Source organism: Mytilus galloprovincialis, chromosome 2, assembly GCF_965363235.1.
Source record: "Mytilus galloprovincialis chromosome 2, xbMytGall1.hap1.1, whole genome shotgun sequence".
Taxonomy (NCBI): domain Eukaryota; kingdom Metazoa; phylum Mollusca; class Bivalvia; order Mytilida; family Mytilidae; genus Mytilus; species Mytilus galloprovincialis.
The window spans coordinates 63,487,486-63,510,172 of record NC_134839.1 but is presented as its reverse complement, the minus strand read 5'-3'; the positions used below and the strand labels follow the sequence as shown (position 1 = coordinate 63,510,172).

The 22,687-nt window shown below is 30.0% G+C and overlaps 1 protein-coding gene across 4 annotated transcripts; it reads right to left on the bottom strand.

Annotated features, from left to right (window-relative positions):
* Positions 1 to 2,064: 2,064 nt before the first annotated feature.
* Positions 2,065 to 21,706, bottom strand: LOC143064093 (GDP-fucose protein O-fucosyltransferase 2-like). Of its 4 annotated transcripts, none has more exons than XM_076236649.1 (9): positions 21,523 to 21,706; positions 16,682 to 16,932; positions 15,709 to 15,833; positions 14,140 to 14,270; positions 13,089 to 13,155; positions 9,348 to 9,470; positions 8,318 to 8,498; positions 7,510 to 7,639; positions 2,065 to 3,729 (listed from the first exon to the last, which is right to left on the bottom strand). In XM_076236649.1, the coding sequence occupies exons 1-9, from the start codon at positions 21,654 to 21,656 to the stop codon at positions 3,576 to 3,578; spliced, it is 1,296 nt and encodes a 431-aa protein (XP_076092764.1). In that variant the 5' UTR covers positions 21,657 to 21,706; the 3' UTR covers positions 2,065 to 3,575. The 4 variants fall into 4 exon arrangements, with proteins under 4 accessions (XP_076092764.1, XP_076092762.1, XP_076092763.1 ...); XM_076236647.1 differs by lacking the exon at positions 13,089 to 13,155 and adding an exon at positions 10,885 to 10,957; XM_076236648.1 differs by lacking the exon at positions 13,089 to 13,155 and adding an exon at positions 10,224 to 10,296.
* Positions 21,707 to 22,687: the final 981 nt, after the last annotated feature.

Genomic DNA, 22,687 nt, shown 5'->3' with positions numbered 1-22,687 from the left:
AGTTATGGATGTCTTACTTCCCCAAGACTGCAAAAGATTAAAATTTATTTTTTATATGTTGAGCTGTGTAGATCCCAAATGCATTGAATATATGAGATATTTTGTATAAAAAAACATTTTAACCAAATTGATGACAGTTAGCAACCAAAATGATCGATAACACAGATTTGTAAATTCTAAATATGCTTCTAATTCATTTGAATGATCGATAACACAGATTTGTATGCTTCTAATTCATTTGATCAAAATTTGCTTTACATGTATCAAAAGAAATCTAGTGAATAAAATAATGTTAGTATTCATTAATTATATTGTTTTATTTCTTACACCATTAATCATCGTCTAAAATTTCACACCTACAAGAGCTGCATTTGTATTTCTCTACCTTGCTACTGATTATTTTTTTATCTTTTATGTATATTTTAAAATGTGATAGCGAATATTAAGGATCCCCCTACTGCAACTAGCGCTAAAATTTTGCTTGGTATCGACAACCTATTTATAAAGGCTACCAAAAAGCTTGTAAAGTGAAAATGTTAGTCTTTATTTCTAATAAACTTGTTTAAGATTTTTTTGTAAAAATTGTATCTATTAATAAAAGACATGGCCATATTGCAATCTAGCATATTTAATCAACTAAGATACAGAAAAGCTAAAGGCTGTGGTAGATGGTGTTTTTTTTTTTTTAAATTTGTATTGAATTTGTCATATATAAAAGTTGTTTTATTGTGTCAACAAGTCACAGTTTTTGACAAATGATACAATAATATGTGTATATCAAATATTATTAAGGATTTTGATGGGACCGACCCTAACATTCAGCAAGGAGTTACATGGTGTATAAAACTCTCTGTTCAAAATTTAAATGCAAAAATATGTTTCGTCTTTATTTTGTTTGATGATAAAATGCTAATTTTGAAATCTAATGGCAATGCAGTATAAAGCATGACTGAAAGTGCTAGACTATATATATATATATATATATGGAAATAAAAATGTCAATGACTTAACTTAACATGAAACACAGACAATAACACGTAAATTATGCTAAAGTTTCAAATTTATTGAACCAAGATGAGGGGACATGTCCATATTATATCCATGGAAATGAGACTTTGAAATGCTAATACTAGTTCATACCAAAATATATATGACATCACTGGTGGTACCTCTTTGCAGCTGATGCAGATTTTTGTAACGGACCTGCCATTCATCATTCCTGCCTAGTAGATAAAAATTAAAAAAAGATGTTTTAAAGAAGAAAGCTTTTGACAAAGTAGTTGAATGGGAAGTTATGCCACTAACATCACCATCTTTTCCATTTTATTAACTTTTGATAAAGATAATCTAAAGATGGCCAAAAATCATCAATCCTATACAATTTCAATACATTTTTGCTATGTAGTTTTTGGCTCTAGGCCATGAACAATATTAGCTTGTGCAATTGTTGGAATGTAAACATATATATTTTCCGTTCCTGCTACACGAAATAGTAAACACCAGACAAAACCATTTTCACCTCTGCACTGAAGAAAGTTTAAGGGCAGTCATTGGTCAAGAATGATGTTGTTGTACGGGCATGACTTTTATCTTCCAGTAGATGGCACAGCATTGTAATCACAAATGCTGGCTTAATCTGCCAAGACTGGATTGTAACCCTTGACTAGCGAAGGTGGGCAATATGTAAGATTAGTCTAGATATTCCAATGAGAGTAAAGAGGCAAACAGATCTCTATAAGTTATAATTTTTCACAAACAATGGTTTCAGATAGGTATATAAATACTATTAGACGAAAAATGTATTTGCATTTTCTACTTTGTGAAACAGAATCTGCTTTTCCTTCTAGAGCACTTGAGACCACTCTTAGTTTTTGAGTTTGTGTTGCACATTTTTTGTCTTGTGTTTTAAATACTGGAGTTTAGTCTTTTCTTTTTTTTCCATGGCATTGTCAGTTTGCTTTTAACTTGATGTTCCTTTGGTATCTTTCTGCCCACTTTTATTATCTGGACAACAATGTATTTAGCCATTTCCTTATATAGTGAACAGTATTGCTAAAAACATGATTAAATTAAAAATTTTATTCAAACTGAGTTCTAATTTTTGGTAAATCTGAATGTAGAACACTCTTTGGTAAAAAACAATGAAAACATAATACAAAATAAAATCCCTATAAAAGAACCAATATCTAACATAAACTTAAATAATACACTAAACATTCATTCATTCATTCAAAAGAACAGTAAACAAATAGATAGGACAGTATTAACTAAACAGATGTATTTTCATTCAATTCCACAATTTTGGAAATTATATCAGATACTGGTAAAAAAGAATGCATTTCCTTAGAGACACTATTTTGTCTCTTGTTATATGATGATAAATAGGTGTGTTTCCCAGATTTTCCGTGATGAATGAAAATTTCATAGTATTAGAAGTTTACTTATTATATTTTCTTAATTTCTTTTTAAGTCCAATACTTTCCACATATATTATTTGTCCAATGGCAATAACTAAAAGGTTGTTTTTTTTTATTCTTTAAAACATTTTTAAAAAAAATTCTTGAAATATAATTGATAACAATCTGGCAAGAATTATACATATTAGAGCACTTATAATGTAATTTTCAATAAAATTTGTATAACTGAGGACCAAAACATTAATTTTTTTTTTAATTTTAAAGACATTGCCGCTGATTAAAGTTTGATTAAAATCTGGCAAGAATAGTACATGTCAGAGCGCATACAAGATCAGACAAACAGACAGACCGACAATTGAGGAACCCCTTGTATTACTGTATCAGAAGACTTAACAAAAGTCACAAAATAAATACATACAATATAAAATCAGTACAGGAAAAAAAACATTGAACTCTACAATAACAGTATAATAAATACACAAAATAAAAAAAATAATCAACAAATAATATCATACTAAAGAATGCTTAACTCATATTTGGTTCTTTGAAAACAAGAATGTGTCCCCAGTACATGGATGCCCCATCCGCACTATCATTTTCTATGTTCAGTGGACCGTGAAAATGGGGTTAAATCTCTAATTTGGAATTAAAATTAGAAAGATCATATCATACAGAACATATGTACTAAGTTTCAAGTTGATTAGACTTCAACTTCATCAAAAACTACCTCGACCAAAAACTTTAACCTGAAGCGGGACAGACGGACGAACGAACGGACGCACAGACCAGAAAACATAATGCCCATAAATGGGGCATAAAAAAACAATGAAAAAAAGTTGTTCTTTATAAAAATGTCATCTTCTAACATAAAGTATTGGGGAAATTGTTATTCATTTATCTTACACTTTTATATTATTTCATATAGTTCAATGAACATTAATTGACCTACAACAAGCCAGAAAGGTACTTTAATTGACCTACATAAACAGAAAGATTAATTAAACGACCTACATAAACAGAAAAATTAATTAATTGACCTACATAAATAGAAAGGTAAATAAATTGACCTACATAACCAGATGACTTTGAACTATCAGAACTAATGTATAATTCATTTGTAAATGAGGGAGTAATAACAAAAATCAACAAATTAAAATATCAATAAACAATCTTCCATTTAGAAGGCTGTTCACATTCTTCTTCTGATTCAGAACACAATCTATTAAATGTTGTTTCTGGATCAAATCCTAAAATCTCTCGCTCTTCCTGAATTCTGAATGAAAATGTTGACACATATGTTCCGACAAAATGTCTAAAATAGAAGAATGATGTATTGATTAATGAATGAAAGCAATGGTTTCTGGAGTAAGAAAAAAACTATACATTAGCACAAGCCAAAATTTTCCTTTTAATAGCAAATAAAACAATGTTAAAACACACAAATATTAAGATTGAACCTTTTATTTTATGTTTGTTATAAGATTAGTTATTTCAAACACATTGATTTTATTGTATTCCTATTTGTTACACATTAAAAACAAAACTAGAACGCTGTTATCTACTGATAACAATAAAACATCTGTCTTATGTAATACATGTTTCAAGTCACTATACCTTTAGTTTCTTTAAAACATTCATCTTTAATATGGGAACGAAGTCCCCAATAACAGTAGAAAATTTAATAAAAAAAAAATACGGGAAAATTTCCCGAATTTTTCATTGTACTAATAGTGAACTCAAAATCGTTCAAATTTTTTTTGTCATGTTTTGAAATCCCGGACCTGCGCAGAAATGTACAATGTACTTCCTTTTTCCGGTCGCGTTTGTATGAAACTTTGAGTAAAATATATATTTATCAGTCTAGTATAAAATAGGAAGGAACGCGCAATACCAATTTCATTTTTAATAATTCCTTGATATGAAAAAAACGTTACCTGATGATAGCGTTTCTTTGTTTACATTGCATATGACGTCATAATTTAAATAACGTCACAACTAAATCCCTAACAACAGAATCAAAATCGGAAACGTTACGGTATTTCCGTTTCTTTTTTTAAAACAAATATTTAAGTTACAATAAAATAATTCATACAGACTTCGTCCCCATTTACAGGTAATGCCTGCCTCATATTAGTCTAGATGTGTTTTAAAGGGAAACTTCGCAAAAAAATCAAAAATTGATATTATGTCCATTCTGTATAAAAATGCTCAAATTTATAGATATTAAAGTTTTATTCCGCTAAATAAGAGATCACCATCGATTTTAAATTTTGAGTATCAGTTCTCTACTCTCCGCCATCTTGTCACCTTCTCCGATGAAAAATCCCGATATGTCAATAAACCACAAAGGAACAAAACTACAGTAAACGATGTAGTCGTAATTGCGTGTCGATATCTTGTCAATCGTACGGTTGTTTTATCTGACTGACTAACTTGATACGGAAAATGGTCTTATATTTTTAAATAACCATATAGTCTGTTATTTTTAAACTGATAATATTGTAATTAGTTAAAAAGTCAAAGTTCAAATCATAAAATGATAAATAAGTGTTCCGTGGAAATTGTTTTCGAAAATCTAATTCGTTCATAATTCTTTCAAGTAATAAACTTTATTTAAATAAATTCGGATCTTCCCTTATCTGATCACCAGCATGGCTAAAGGTATTACTCCCAAAGGTATTGGAAGGGGTGTAAGGTGACACGTCCAGGTATTCAATCGATTTCCTGTCCGGCGGGCTTGCAAGTTCATGCATCGTTTCACTTCTGTAGGTTTGATCAGTGTACACGACCGTTACTTATAACTTTCCATTTTGAACTATCAGGTGCATGTATAATATACATTTTTGTCTTGCGTGTCCGAAAGTGAGTCATTACTGAACTCATACGCTTGTTTATAAATAACATTTCTGGTGTAAAGAATATTATTTATAAAAAAAAATAATACAAAAAAAAATAATTGAAGAAATACAAATCTATTTACATATTTTTCCAAGGGTTAATTTGGGAAAATGTAATATATACTCGTTGTCAATAGTTTAGGACAGATTGGAACATACCAGAATTATTGATCTAAAAAAATGTGCGCACTTGTCGACGATTCGTGTATACATACGCCTGGTAGAAAGTTACGGAACTATAGTCAGTAGCGCAATTTAAAATATGTATACATGTATACATTGAACATAAGAAAGAAACATACATTTTGTGTAAATTGTGGTAAAAGTTTTGTAAATAGACTAGTCCATGTATGCCAACAGTATGTAATCAACGAATTCGATAGACTATTGTATACCAAAAGAAGAAGAAGAAAAAAAAGAAACAATTTGATTTAAATACAGGTCAATTTATAACTTGCTTTGGTTCATCGAAGTTAAGAACATAGTAAACTCACAGATTTATATGTCAATTAAATTGTTCTCGAATAAAGGACGAAATTCGTCATCATCACAATTGTTCCAACATTCATGTAAAATATATGCAACTGGACGTACACTAATAATCCCCAAGGAATGTGAATATTTTCTAGGAAAACTATTGAATTTAAAGAATAAACTGCTTGTCGGATATTTGTCCGCTTTAGGGGTATTCTTGCAAGTTGAACAGACTTATAATAACATTCAAAAATAGGGAAAGATAACATTAAATTCGTTGTCTTTTAATTTTAAACATCGTTGATCAAATAGTTATTTAAGTATATATATACGTTGGGAGACGACGATTATTATAGTTGTCTCAGATTTTAATAAGGACGTTCCCCATTATGAATAAATTTGGTTGACGTTTATCACACTTGAAAAGAATATCTATTCGTAATTTTTCGATTCCATTACAAAAATATTTTTTTCTTTATTCGTACATATTATATTCCGCTTCGGTAGAGTTATCTTCAGATAGTTTCATATATTAATTAATACATGGCTTTCAAAAGTCTAAATGTAAGTGTTCTCGTACATTTTTTCGCCTAATAAAGACAAATAAAAATGATTTAGTAAAGCTATTTCTAATTTCTAAGTCCCCCTTTTTTATGAGACATAAATCAAGGACAAGACTTGTATATCATTTCATTCTGACATATGAATTAAGTTTCCCGTCTTTAACCGAAAATTGTGTATTTCTTAGTAAATTAACTTATTTGAATTCAAATAAATAATAGCACCAAATATAATTAAATAATTCCACGGCGACCAATTTTTATTTGTCACCAACTTGAATATGTATTTTTAATGTGTGTATTAAATGCTACCACTGATCCGAATAGACAGTCACACCTGGCAAGGTGTGCCCTAGAGGCGAGGTTAAATACCGAAGTGCAAATAACAATTTACCTTTCAACAAGCCATCTACGAGTATTGCCACAGAACCGTGAATACACACATCGTATAAACCTAGCCATAGCAGAAATAGTAAAAGGTCAATAATAGTACACCAACATATTGTCTTTACAGATTATTGTACTTTAATTTGTTCACCTTATCAGTCCGAAAATGCATTTATTAAAAATAAATTTATAACTTTTTTGTGTTGTCTACAAAAATAATTCGAATATATACGTTTAACATAGATAATTTATCTCACGAATGAGTACAATTGAACGTCTGTGCGTTTTATCTTCTTATTATCGGATGGTTATTAGATAAAGCATAAGTCATCGGCGCGCTTACGATTACGTTAAAATATGATTAAAAACCAAGACTTTTAATGATTGTATTTTAAATCCCGGCATGCAAAAATCAGGAGAAAACGTCACGACCTACAGGAAGTAGTTGATATTTTTTCATTAATTATTGAATTTCTCCTTTATTACTGCACATATAGCGATAAAACTTTGTGAATATATATATTATGTCATAATGAACATATTTAAACCATAAGTAAAAAATCGTGAATTTTCCCTTTAATTATATAACTGTCCTATATATGAAATGTTAGTTAGATGCCCTAGGGAACTGCATCATTCAACAACTTGACATTAACTTTTAAATCAGTTTAAAATGATCTATTATCAAAAAGAAGTAATTTATTTCACAAAATATGAAAGTTTTTCTTAATACTTGTAGTGAATGATTATTTTTTTTCAGCCTAGTTTACATACCTAGCATGGGCTGCTATCCATTGGTCAATTATTGCCACACCTCCATCTTTATATTTTTCTCTGATTTCTTGTGTTGGCTTGTATCGATAAATCTCTGCTTTCTTGAAGAAACCTTTTAGTGTTTCAAAATCTAGAAAATAATAGAGTTATAATAATAAAAAATTTCCTAAAAATAATTGTAATCTAGAAATAAATTTGTAATAGCAACTGAAGTCCTATTGCCTTGAAATCTAATACTATACAAAAGATTATTTTTAATGGGTACAAGTTTTATGCTGTTTTAAGTATTTAGAAATGAATTTCATAAATCTTTTTTTTTTTCTTAAGTTAACACCAGAGAAAGATCAAAGGAAGATTTATGAAACCTCAGCAACTTTTTTGAGGAGAGACAAAACAGATTTCTTTTTTACACTTTGAATTTTAAACAAGAAAATATCAAACCTTCAATTTTTATTAAATTAACTGACAAATTACCAAATTATGTGTAGTTTCAAACTTGTATGTAAGTCATACATATATTTTTTTTTATATATTCCTGAATTCTAATAAGCACCATTTTTTTTTAATTTGAAATTGATTTCAAAGTCTTCGAAGAATTATCAAATAGATTTTAGAATTATATTTACAACAGTAAGTTGATAAAACTTTAAAAAAAAAAATCTTAATTTTCTGGGAACCAACATGTTAAAGAGATATAAATATCTCTTAAATTAAAAGGTTAAATTTGAGGACTCTAATCAAAGATTTCTGAAATATTTTTATCTAGACTAAAATCAGTCTAGATGAAATATTTTATCAATGTTCTTACCATTTTCATCACAATCTGATGCTATAAATACTTTCTTCAGTTTATTCTTTTTCAGTAATTCTTTAATTTGTTTGGCAGCATATTTTAGACTTGGAACTTGTTCTTTATGTGCATATAAATAATCTTTTCTACGTAGATGTACACTCAAGTATGGGCCACCTTTTGCATCACCATGATTTTTCTGTAACAATATATAAATTAATGCAATAAAAGTTATTACAATTATTATTGTTTTGTAATACAGTGGGTGCCCTTGTTTTCGTTCATATCAATTTTCAGTCATATTTGAATTTATTGGTTTTGCCAAAAGCTGAATAACGGCCTAATACAGGGTAAATAGAATTTCTTTGAAGTCGGGGTTCACATTTACCCCCAAAATCCAGGAAAGTTGATATCCACTGAATAATTTGAATCATAAATATGTCATTACAACTGTTTCATCAGTGTCTTTACACAAATAGCACCCCAATGGGAAAACTATTACCACAAGAAAATTTAACCTACTATCCATAAAAACAAATTTAGAAATTTTTAAACAAGACAAGATATATTTTGTGCATGCTGCTAAACAACGTTGCTTCATTTTAACCCTATTAAAAGTATCTTAAATATTAACTAAAGGTTTTAGCTTATATTGCAATATTTCTAGAGAAAATAAAGATGAAGTGAATACCAAAAGGGCACCAGCCCAATAACAAACCATATATACACAACCACAAATGAATAAATCATTTAATTCAGGGCTTAAAATCAAATTACTTCTAAGTAAATTGAACATAGTTGAGATTGTCTAGTTTATGTATCAAATGGACATAGAAACAGTTCTTTAATGTGTGTTCTATCTAAGGGAGTACACATTTTTTACTAAAAGGCAGTTTCAACTCTGTCCTGAGTGTTTTCTATATGAAAGCTTTAACTGATGCTTACACATAATGTTAAACAAGAACTGCCTTATTGAGATACTTAGAACATCCTTGAATCTTAGTGTCAAGAACAAATACATAAATAATGTGAGAAGACATATTCAAACCTTCATTTCTGGCCATTTACTAAGAATTGTTTTATCATTTTCATCAGTAGAATCAAGATATTCTTTTCTAAACTCATCACCAATATCTCTTAAATGCTTTGCAAAAACCATGCTCCTTCTGGCCTGAAAAATATAATTTCATATTCATTTTACAGGAATAATGTACTAAATTAAATATTTATGTTTACTTCATGTATAAACAATTTGAATTTTAATATCAGGAATATTTTCACTAAAATATATATTTACATTGTTTTCCAAGAGTATGTCACTTGTTATTTGTTCAATATTACAAGATTAACTTAAAATTGATTATTGGTGTTAATTGCCTCTTGCACTATATGCTATATTGTGGCAGTAAGTTTTCATTGGTAGCTACAGGAAAACTTGAAATCCTAGTTAAATAAGATTGGAGTTGAATATTGAGTGCATGGTTTGAATTCACAACCTCAATGCTGACAGGCTAGAGATACAGCAGATGAACTTCTTAAACTTATATGCCACAAAGGCCCCCTGTATCAAATTTGAGATCACGAGTTTGTAAAAGGCAAATTCTGGTATTTTCAAACTGTAACCTATTTAACAAGTCAATATTCAAATGTGATGACCTGAAACCAATTTTCCTTTTTATCATTACATATGACTTTTATAAAGTTATCTTTATTTGATCAATGATGTCTCTATTTAATGGTTGTCCTATAAATGCAATTTTGTCCCCCTCCCTTACAACAGTCTCAAGCATTTTAGTTATATATATAACTCCTAGAACTATGTTTGAAAATTGCTTTAATTTTTGAAGACCAATGAGACATGTTTTTTAGCAATATCGCATCTATCCAAATGGGAATATTCACAGCATCAAAACTTATTTCTTACATCCCAAAATTTGGTGCTATGCTGTCCACTTCTTCCATGAATGAGCTGTTCTGCTCTATCAAGCATGACTGACCTAAGGGAGATAACTATAGATATTGGCTGTTTGACAAATTTCATCTTAAAAGTTTCACTACTGTTAAAGCATGTAAAATATCCAGCTGAAAAGCAAATTTGATATGTATGTGTTGAAGATTTTATTTGTTTTTTACTTTTTTTAAACAAAAATTTTTTTTCTCTGAAAAAAACTCCAAACATATTAAAATACTATGAAGATCGGCCTGTCATTTTTCATAAAGATGAATGTTTCATTGTTCTAATAAAAAAGTTATTATGGTCAGTGAAAATAATTTATATCATTTTCCAATTCAACTGGACATAATTTTTCTATGCACTAACCTTATAATTGCCATAATAAATCAATAACATATCAAATATATTAATATATGAACTAGATTGTAGCAACTTGTTTATTAATATCTATAATATGCCAAATTTTATTGACACTTCCAAGTCCAAATGATAAACACAAAATATAAGTTATTGAAACATTGAAACATGAAAGTATGAGAGAACATATATTATAGTGATTTATTATGGCAAAAGTAAGAAAAGACAACAAAAAATGATGACAAACCACAGGTGGGAAAAGATTATGACTTACAATCCAAAACATAGAACTAAATTCACTGTACTGTCCATGTATAACTTGCTCAGCTCTTTCTAACATTACCGACCTGCAGTGGGATAAAATTACGTCAAAACTTAGCTTTTGACAAAATACAATGAAAATTTATAATATCTTGTTATTCATAGAATCCTTAAAAATCACCTGTTGCAGTAACCTATGTGCAAATTTTTGACTAGTTTAAATACCAGTATATGTTCCAAAGTGGCAGATTTCTTTGTATTCAATATGGATAAAAACAAATTTTCTCAATTGTTTCAAAGATTTAAACTAGAGTGACTAATCTTTCCCATAAGACCCCAATAAATTATTGGTGTTCATTTATTACTTAGTTTGGATTATTTGCGTAATAGTTTGAAAATGAAAATTTTATCCCAATGAGTTACATTTAAGGATATGGATTTTTTTCCCAACAATTTAAGTTATTTTGAGATGACTTAAATGTTAATGGCTTTTTTCAGATTGTTGAAATCAAACTAGATTCATAGCAACTTACATTTATACCTAATATTCAATTTGAATTTATGTCAATAATTCTGTTTCCTTTAGACTATAAGGACTTGATAACTCGATAAATGATATACAAACAGCAATGCACCCCAATTTACATTGATATAAATATATGTATTATATGGTAAAGATCTAAGTAAACGTTAATTCATTATCTGATAAGGGCTAACAGATGTGGAAAGCATGATGCTTCAAAAACCAGAAAATATATAATGTACAAGACTAAAGATTAGTGCACCAATACTGTATAATCGTTATCTCTTTTTTTTTATTATGACCTTGAAACAAACAAACTTATTAAAATAGTTTATCAGTCATCTTTCAATTGTAAATTAGTTTTTAAAAAAAGTTCAGTAAAAAAAAGTACATTGTGCCCTGTTTAGAAAATATTACTTTGATTTCTGACCATTAAAAAAATCAATACTGACTAAAAATCGATCACTTGTATGTGAAATGTTAAAAAAAGAGTCATACATCATGTATATTAGGGAAAAACTGAACATAATGAAAAACAAGAATGTGTTCCCAGTACACGGATGCCCCACCCAACTTCATCAAAAAACTACCTTGACCAAAACCTTTAAGCTGAAGCGGGACAACGGACGTACAGACCAGAAAACATAATGCTCCTCTACTATCGTAGGTGGGGCATAATAAGAAATTCTAGATTTTGATTCCACCAGAATTACACATTTCATGTAGGGCCACATCAAGTTTATTTGTAAATTTCTTAATCTTTTCTCAAAACAACCCACTAACACTTTTTAAGTCTTTATGTTGTATATTATACATGTTATACATTGTTATACAGGAGAAGATCCAGGATTTGATTTGGTGGTGGTGGTGTTGGGGGTGTCTCCCTTCAGAACCTGAGCCTGTTATTCATGTCAACCAGCTTTAGCATTGTATGTATGTTTGTATCCATATTTGCATATGCTTTAACCTAACGAGCATTTCTTTTTTTATTTCCATAAAATTTTGCCATTCTGACATGGTTTGGCTTTGTAAAAGTCACAGATAGACAAAGAGAGAAACTAACACCATGTACACAGTGGTTATCATATAAGTTGTTAAGTAACCATAATGAAAAAGATTTGGTATGGAACAAAAAAAAACCAGTAGACCATGCAGTTTTAAATGTCTTTTCAACATGTGTATAAGTGGGAAAGATAGTCAACAAAAAATATATATCTAAGAAGACAGATTGTAAACATAGCCAAGACAGAATTCTATCATGAGCTTATTTCTAAAGAAAACTGAAGAGAAAAAATGTGATCTAATCCCTCTAGTTATCATGGTAATAAGATTTGAAAGAGATTATAGAGTAATCTGAGGATTTTTTTAATCAGTTTCCTAAAAATTAAAAATTGGAAATAAAATCATTCTTAAACTTACAGTTTTAAATTTAGCATTTAAGTGTAGACAACCTTTGGGGAGACTTTGTCTGTTCGATCAAGAAACAAGAAATATTTCAGTCCTTATAGTAACAACTTGTATATGTCCTATGGAGTAACTTTTCATTCTTTATACCTTTACCATTAAATGTAATAGTATATACACCAGAAATCACTTCAGTCTATTTTACATGAACATGCACTTTATACCAGAAGAGAATCATCCTGAAAATGTACCTACGGGTAACCATTCCTATCTTACAAAATATTACTCACAGCCCAATAAACAGAATTGCCAAATCTATCATGAAGTAGAGTTTCTGCTCTTGTTAACATCACAGACCTAAAATGTAATACTTGTAAAGGCTCTTGTCATAGTGACCAGTTAGAGAAACACATACCTCTTATACTAAAAATAGTCATGTTAAAACACTAATCTAAAGTGGTCTTTTATGAATGAATGAGATAAACCGGTTGACCTTAGGTCAATCAGCGTAAACAAGGTTGTCTTAAGTAGGTTATAGGGTGTTGATGTGAAGAATCTATTATCCTCTCTCAATGACAAATGTAACCTGAGATAATTGGAATCAACAGTGAACACTTGTATAAAATAAAAACAAAGCTGATTATGAATTTTCTCTTCCCCATAAATACTCCAAAATCACAAACCATTTGCTAATGTATTTACAATTTTGTAAATTACTTCATTTAAAAAAAAAAACACTAAGTTCTACATGAAATGTTTATTATGAAATATTTTTATAAGAACAGATATGTTATAAGATGACAGAGTTAACTTAACTACAAACAAAACTATTTGAAAAGAATAATTAGTAATTCAAAAATAGTGCCAAGAATGTAGAAAATATCAGAATGGAATTAAAACTATAAACATAATTAATTTTGTAATTCAAGTACAGTACAGTTTATTTATATCTTGATAAAATTCCAACCAATTATGCCAAAAGAAAGCATACCCATGTCAGTTTGTAATTTGTCAGTTCATTAGTTTTGGAATCTCTACTTGTAACAAAGTTGGAAAATTGTAAAATAAGTATAAAATGTATACAAAACAATGAAATCAAACTATCATTCAGTTTCAAAACTCAATTAAATATTGAAACACATATAAACTAAGGGCTGTTCCAATAAAACAAACATTGTACTGAGGAAAGGCGTTTTGAATATAGGGGTAACCACTAATACAGGTAGTTTTATAATTTCTTCCATTTTCACTACACACATAGTTGTTTTTATGGAACAGCTCTAAAGCATAGCAAAATTATACAAACATAGCTACATAGAAAGAGAGATAACTCTTGCTTACCTAGATGTTGTATTTTTCATCAAAAATGATTTCATATTACCAGCCTCACTCTGTACAGAAAGGCAAGCAAATTTTTTGGCATAAACATTCTCATAGCCAAAAAACCATCCTCTCCATTTACCATCATCATCCTTGAATATAATTATTTTGTAACATTATAATATTACTCTTTCATACAAGTACCATGAACTTTACAGAACTTGCCTTTTAAACTGAATTTTCCAAAAGAAAAATATTTACAGAAACCTGAAAGCAAACATCTTCAGCTTTTAATTAATTTTTAAACATAAAAATTGATTAAAATGTGTCATATGGATTAATCAAAAACCAAGATCAGGGGTTAATAAATCCACTAGCCCGACCCCCGGGACTACAACATTTAGACCTCGGGCAACCAAAACTTGTAACCCAAAATGCCCGACGGACTAGTAACAAAAAATTATTGGCGTTTCTAAAATTGAAAGGGGAAAATCCCCTCATCACTTTTCTTCTTATCCAATCAGATTCAACTACGTCATCCGGGATTCCCAGAATTAGAATTGATTTTGTACAAGTTTTAAAATAGAACAAATACATGAAATAACTCTGGTTGGATCTTGTACTTTCAATATCGATGTGTCAGTACAGAGGGGTGGTATTGTACATTGCTTATGCAACCTGATTTAACCTCCTTAATTTATTGTAATATATTAAAATGTGAATCGCTTTTGACAGTGCTCAGAAACCTTACTTTTGTCAGATATAAATTTAAAATATGTGCTGATAATTCTTTTACACAAACTGTATCTGATAAAACCCCCTCCAATCCTTTTACATACCCACGTAAAGCAGTGGTCAAGACTTGTATCATCCCCGGATTTGGTCAACTCATTATATCAGAATTTTCAGTGAATATTCAATTATCGATTAATTAAATTTATATGCTAATGGATTATTTGCTGATATAAGTTTTAAATATCCAATTTGCAAAAATCTACTGTACAATGCCGTAAATGGATAAAAAATGTTAAACTTATAGAATTCTTTGTTATTGCAACAAACTCTGAATTTGTAAGGCATACTAGGGCTAGCAAGTCAGTTTTGTTGGGCTAGTAGTTCTTCCAACAGGGCTAGTAAAATCTTGCAACCAATAAGCCCTGGGCTAGTGAGCTATAACAAAATTTCTTAACCCCTGATGATCTTATTTTTTGGCAAATGGAATGTATAAATGAACGGAGAATGTGTCAATGGAACACATGATTATGGAACATATGATTCCAGTACTGCTTGCATATAACTTTAAAACAGTTCATAGCTAAAGAACTGGTAAAGTAAATTTAAACTTGATCTGTGTTTTATCATGTTTATGGTAGTGACCACTGTGTATAAGTTTCATAACATTTTGTTTAGGCAAACTAGAGAACAGAAACTAATCTTGAGACGTACATACCAACAAGGGTAACACTTAATATGTCCCCTTCATTGCAGAAAATAACGGCTCTACAAAGCATACATGTACCTCTATAGGAACGTGTACCACCTATGACTTAGTCAACAATATTAGTTGCAGGTGAAAGAAACAGGCCTTACCTTTTGGTAAGGTACTCTATCGATACATTCTCTGATGTCCATTTTCTCTTCCCATTTTCCATTGGTCCATCCTTCTTTGTATCTTTGAAGGTAATAAATTTCGTCCACTACTTCTTCTCCCATGACTATAATTACAATACATATAAATATTAGAATGATAAAATAGTAAACAACATAGATTTATAAATACAAAGCTACAACAATACAGTAAGAGTTATCCTCCCTTGATGATCTTTTTATATAGAGATTTGTTAACTTTAAAATTTCTGATCATGTTCTTACCTTTCCCTTGTAGGATTATACTTAATATCATGATCGTGTACATGTATGATGTACAATGTATAGTTGTCTTAAATCTTCCTGAGACACTTTTCTGTTAATATGTGAAATTTCTGTATCTTTTTTCTACATCTGATTATATCCAGGATCCCATTTTTCACATACTGTAACAGTTGTGTTATGAATTTCTATTCTAGTGTTTATAATTGTTTCATGAACACTCACTTTTGTAGTGTGTCACAATGTGCATGATGTTTAAGTTATATTCAGTACCCTAACTTTTGTGTAAATACTATAATGTGCCTAGACTTTGCTTTTCATAATTTCTGAATAGCAGTAGATGTACATGTTGAAATAAGAACAATGTTTTTAAGATTAAGACAAGGTGCACTTAATGGGGAATATACTTTTCTCTCTAGTTGTTTCAGATAATGATGTCAGATACTTAAAAAAATAATCATCAGGTCACAACACTGTTACTTTAATTTTCAATAACTATAGAAATACAATGTACATTTGTATGTAGATAACTTCACTGTGAATTCAGAAAATTTTCAAATGTTTTTATTTTAAAATAGAAAAAATTGCCCTGAGATGCATACATGTATGGGTTTCACAAAAATAAATAAAAACTTTTTAATATTACTGCAATGTTCATATGATATTGTTAACATTTGATAAACTAAATACAAACCTGTCAAATAATCTTCAAATTCAATGACAGGAATATGTTCCCTTAGACTTGCAAGGTCAAAGAAAGTTGACCACTTGACCTTGATCTGGTTGAGATCTTGTGACTTCCAATGGTAAAGTCTTCCCCATGGAGGTAGAACAAGAACCCAAGGTTCATCTTCATTCAAAAGTTTGACTAGGTTTGCAACTCTCATAAAAACATCTCGTCTCAGATTAAACCCTTCTCCTGGGTTAACATCATACACCAAGTACCTACATGACGTATTAATGAAAATTTTCTATAAATAAACTATACTTACAAGTCAACAATTAACATAATGAATTATAAAGTTAGTTATTATAAATTAGCATTAGAATGTTCATACTGGCTGAGAGATTTAAGCAACATATTAGTTTAAATAAGGATGATTCATAAATTGTATGTCATAATTATCTGGACTGATCAGATGATATGGCAACTGTCAGAAAGCTACAAAGATACCTCAGACTCATGTTCATGTGTACATGTACTTGTTTCATGGGTTGGGAAAGGCTTTCTCTCTTTCTTTTAGATATGTCCTATTTTAGATGCAAAATATAGTTAGTATGCATTTTGTGTCCGGGGCTACATGGACATGTATGTATGACTTCACCAAAAAGAGTACAAATATAACAACTTTATATCTATATAATTATATTAGATGTATGTTTCAGTATAATACTTTATTCTGATTGGCTAACTGCACATCACATGTTATTCCTTAAGCAATTGCATCACTCAATAAAACTTATCATTCATGAGAACACGTGATCCCACACAAAGTGCACAGGTAAATTAAACTAAACAAAATATAAAATTCGTGTTTTCATGATCATAGCTAAAAAATGTAATTATAAGTATTGAATGCTTCCTTTTGTAACTTCATAGGGTTGTAAAAGCCTTGACCATGCACACATTTTTAGAATTCCGTCAACACTTTTACACCCCAATGAAGTTACAAAAAGAAGCATTCAATTCTTAAAAAAAATATATATCTAAACATTCAATAAATAGTGGATACAGTGCTATTTCTTATACATGTATAAGACTTAGGATTCAGGCCTACACAGCTGGCCACAACGTCCATTTCTGTATAAAACATATAAAAACTAGTGTAACTACAGAATGACAGACGGACACAGCTGGAAACAGTGAAATTTCTATATTAAACTTTATGAAACAGCATGAACAGGGGGCTACAGGTGGACACAACGTTATTTTTATATAAAACTTATAGAATCTGCTGGCTACAGTGGAATTTCTATATAAAGTTTTATGAAAGAGGGCGCAACAGGCTGACAAATAAAGGCTTTAAACTAAATTATTATATTCAATATTTATAATTTATTGTTGTGTCTATGTGTCCTGCTACAAACTGTCAACTATATTTTGCAAGCCACACCAGAATCTTGCCACTATTTCTTTCTTATCTTGGACTGTAGAGAAAGGCAGGTAAAGCAAAGGGCATTAAATTATTCTTACCCTCATTGAATACCATCTTATGATGAAATAGTCCGAGATTACTCTGATGTTCCGGTACCTCGAATGACCGAATAACACTGTTATTATCCGAATAACACTTGTAATGACCGAATAACACTTCAAATTTTAATATTAACACATGTTGGTAACTTTTAAACATTGATTATTAAATAATATTATATAATAAGTATATTTTATAACTTAAAAATTATTTACAGAAAGCAGGTAAGTTAATAAAGATCATTATAAAAATTGGTGTGTACATCCAACATGGCGACCATTGAGGAAAACTGAATGGGCAGAATAAAAGAAAGATTGCATATTCGAATGGAAATGCTATGAAAATAAACTAGTATTAAATAATTTACTGTATAGACAAGAGAAGATTGTCTAATAATTGTTTTTCAGAAAGGTTTTGAAAAGTTAACAAATACATCAAAGCAATGCAATTACTCCAATCACCAATTACTTGTCTCAAGGATTTGTATAGTTAGAATCCTATACAAATCCTTGCTTTTCTTAACGATTTACTCAATATTGAATCAAAACGTAATTTAGAATTTTGACATATTTAATTTAAATTTAATAAAAAAAAATGTCGAATAAACTTGATTGTTTTATAATAAAATAAAAAAAAAAAAGATTCTGAATGTATGATTCGTATGTGTGTTGTCATATTAAAATTATCCAGGTCCTAGAAAGGTAAGTATTTTCTAAAGTATATATATATTTTAACATACACAAATGTACTATTTATTAGGAGGTGTATGAAATTTATAAAGAACAAATGTGAAATTGAGTTGATATTTTATTAATAGAAAACAAGAATGTGTCCTCAGTACACGAATGCCCCACTCGCACTATCATTTTCTATGTTCAGTGGACCGTGAAATTTGGGTAAAATCTCTAATTTGGCATTAAAATTAGAAAGATCATATCATAGGGAACATGTGTACCAAGTTTGAAGTTGATTGGACTTCAACTTCATCAAAAACTACCTCGACCAAAAACTTTAACCTGAAGCGGGACAGACGGACGAACGGACGAACGAACGAACGGACGGACGGACGAACGGACGCACAGACCAGAAAACATAATGCCCCTCTACTATCGTAGGTGGGGCATAAAAAAAAAAACATTGTACAAGAAGAATAAAGTAATTATTTTCATAAATAATTAATATCAATGAAGACATTCATATTTTACTTATTTCTTATTTCATTTTATTTGTATTAAATTTTATACTTATTTTACTCAAAAATTAAAAATAAAAGTAATAAATGGAAACACAATTATAATCTTAGTATTTACGTTTTTTTTATTGCTATGTTCCTTTATTTTTAATACATCAAATAAGTTTTGATAGAGAAATATTTTGTGCCAATTAGATGATTTAATTGTGATAATGAGGTCCCAATAAACAAAATATTTATTACCTCACAGTTCTATTATATTGTTAATTGAGTTGTTGTTTACTGACATGTGCCCAATAATAATCATTAAATGATAATGAAATAATTTTACAATATGGACACTCTGCACTAAATGTTTAGTACAATGTAGTAATAAGCTTCATTGTTTCACTAAGAATTTCTAATAATTATTTTTTCTTCAGAAAATAAAAATTGAAAAAAAAAAGATTATTTAAACTAATTTGATACGAGTTTTTCTGTTTAATAAAATACTTTCTTTTGGCAAAATTCAATTTTAAAAGATAAAAACATGTAAGAACTTCTGGATTATTTAGACTTTTAATGATAAAGAGTATTTCTTCTTCTCGAACAAAATACATTTCATGTGGAGTCATTATGAAAATATTTCAGTTCGTATGTGCTGTTCTTGGTCTTTTCCTTTTTATGCCCCACCTACGATAGTAGAGGGGCATTATGTTTTCTGGTCTGTGCCTCCGTTCATCCGTCCGGTTAAAGTTTTTGGTCGAGGTAGTTTTTGATGAAGCTGAAGTCCAATCAACTTGAAACTTAATACACATGTTCCCCATGATATGATCTTTCTAATTTTAATTCCAAATTAAAGTTTTTACCCCAATTTCATGGTCCACTGAACATAGAAAATGATAGTGCAAAGTTCAGGTTAAAGTTTTTGGTCAAGGTAGTTTTTGATGAAGTTAAAGTTACATCAACTTGAAACTTAGTACACATGTTCCCTATGATTTGATCTTTCTAATTTTAATTCCAAATTAAAGTTTTTACCCCAATTTCACGGTCCACTGAACATAGAAAATGAAAGTGGGAGTGGGGCATCCGTGTACTATGGACATGATGGACACATTCTTGTTCTTGCAATGAATTATATCTATTTCTATGTCTTATCCTATAACAGATAAGCCTGTGTCTTGTGCATGGTATCTTAGTATTTTCAAAGTGGCTTGGTTTATTTCCATTTTTATATTTAACAAGCTGAAAATATATTACACAGATATTTTATTTTTAAATAGAAAATTTACAATTGTATAATACTTTTTTTTCAATAACTAAAATTGAAACAATAATTGTTTTAAACAGTTAACTATTCCATATTTTCTTGAAAAGGGGAGGCGCCCAAACTCAAATTTTTCATTGTCTTGACTTCACTTCTATAGCATCTTGAGGGCTCGTAAACAATCTTTCTTTTAATCATCCATTGATTTCCATTGTCGCCATCTTGGATGTGAACACCAATATTTATAAATTTATAATGATCTTTATTAACTTACCCGCTTTCTGTAAATCGTTTTTAAGCAATAAAATACACTTGTAATATATTATTATTTAATAATAAATGTTTAAAAGTCACCAACGTGTTAATATTAAAATTTGAAGTGTTATTCGGTCATTACAAGTGTTATTCGGTCATTACAAGTGTTATTCGGTCATTACAAGTGTTATTCGGATAATAACAGTGTTATTCGGTCATTCGTGTTACCCACAGGCACTTGTTTCTATCCATTGGAAGACCCAACTATCAACGTTCTGTTCTGTTTTTGTAGTTTTCCTCCACTATCTTGGAGAACCGTTGTTTATACAACGTAATAAGTCCACTACTGTTCTTCAATTTTGGACTGAAACACCACCTAATCGTCTGGGGAGCTACTTATTATTAAAATAAGATATAGATCCTAGAATATATATTATATACGTTGATAGTGGGTCTTCCAATGGATAGAAACAAGTGCTTGTGGTGTTACCCCTGACGTTCAACGGCTGTTATGCAAGACAAGCTGGGGCCGTGGGACGTTAGAGTAGTCTTGGACTACTTATGAAACAGATCACTAGACACTACTGCCTCGTATCATACGAGATCATTTGTATCCAAATTATGTCTTACACAATTTACAGTCTAACCTCACAGATTTTGCCTCTCCAAATTCAGCGTGTGAATGAGTTTCTGGTTTAAAAATGTCAATTTTTTCATGAGCTTGTGATGCTAATACAAAAGTATTAAATAAAGCAATGCAGAGTTGTGCATTGATATGCATTTTTCGAATCCTGTGTTGCCACGAAAGCTTCCTTTCTAAACTGCTTCCGTTTGAAAGGGAGGTAACTCTATTTGAAACAGAAATATTTCCCGCCATTATTTAAAGTGTTTTTTCAGATCACATGCAGTAATGATCAGTGATTTCCCAATATAAATTAGTTTACCGTGTAACCGTGGTAATTGTCTTATAACAATCCGGACTCTTCTATAATATTATTTTCTATAATATAAAATGGGCTTTATTCAAACCTATTTTACTGTCGACATTTAAAAACTTGTTTTCATTGAAACGTATGCGGGATTGCCGGTAATGGATTCAACTAAACCACAGGCACTTGTCACATACTTTTTTTTTCTATATGCCTTTATGTTATTGCCTCGGATTTTTTTCTTCTATAAACCTTAATAGAATGTTTAAGTATATAGAGAAACAAAATCAGTGGCGTAGCTAGGTCATTTTCAAGTGTACCGTGACGCCCGGATCTCGGTCAGGGCCTAAAGGCCCTATTGGATCCAGACCAATGAACCAGCTGGTAGTAGATGAGCGGGTGCTAAGCCTCCGGAAGTTTTAAAGTTATCGAGAATGACATACCATTCCTGTCATTGAAAACTCATATCAATAACAACATTCCGAAGTTTAGATTCAAAATGCTTTTTTTATGTTTAATCTATTCATTGTTTATTTAGATTCGTAAATTAACATGAAATGATTAATTTTCTGAGTTGTTCAGGTGCAATATTAAAATGTGTAAATAGAACCCAGGAGTCGATTTCACAAAAAAACTTACGACTAAGATTAGTCTTAAGTCATGAACAAATCAGTATACTTACGATCAATCTTAGTCGCAAGTTTTTTTGGTGAAATCGACTCCTGGTTTTCGCCTGAAATTTCTCCCCGTAAAAGTTTATTCATTTATCAGTCCATTACAGGATTTATTTTCTCACGGTCGATAGGTTTTACATTATTAACGTTAGCATCAACATTTCTTTGTTTTCTAGTCTTGTGCAGTGTCTAGAATTTTGTCTTACTAT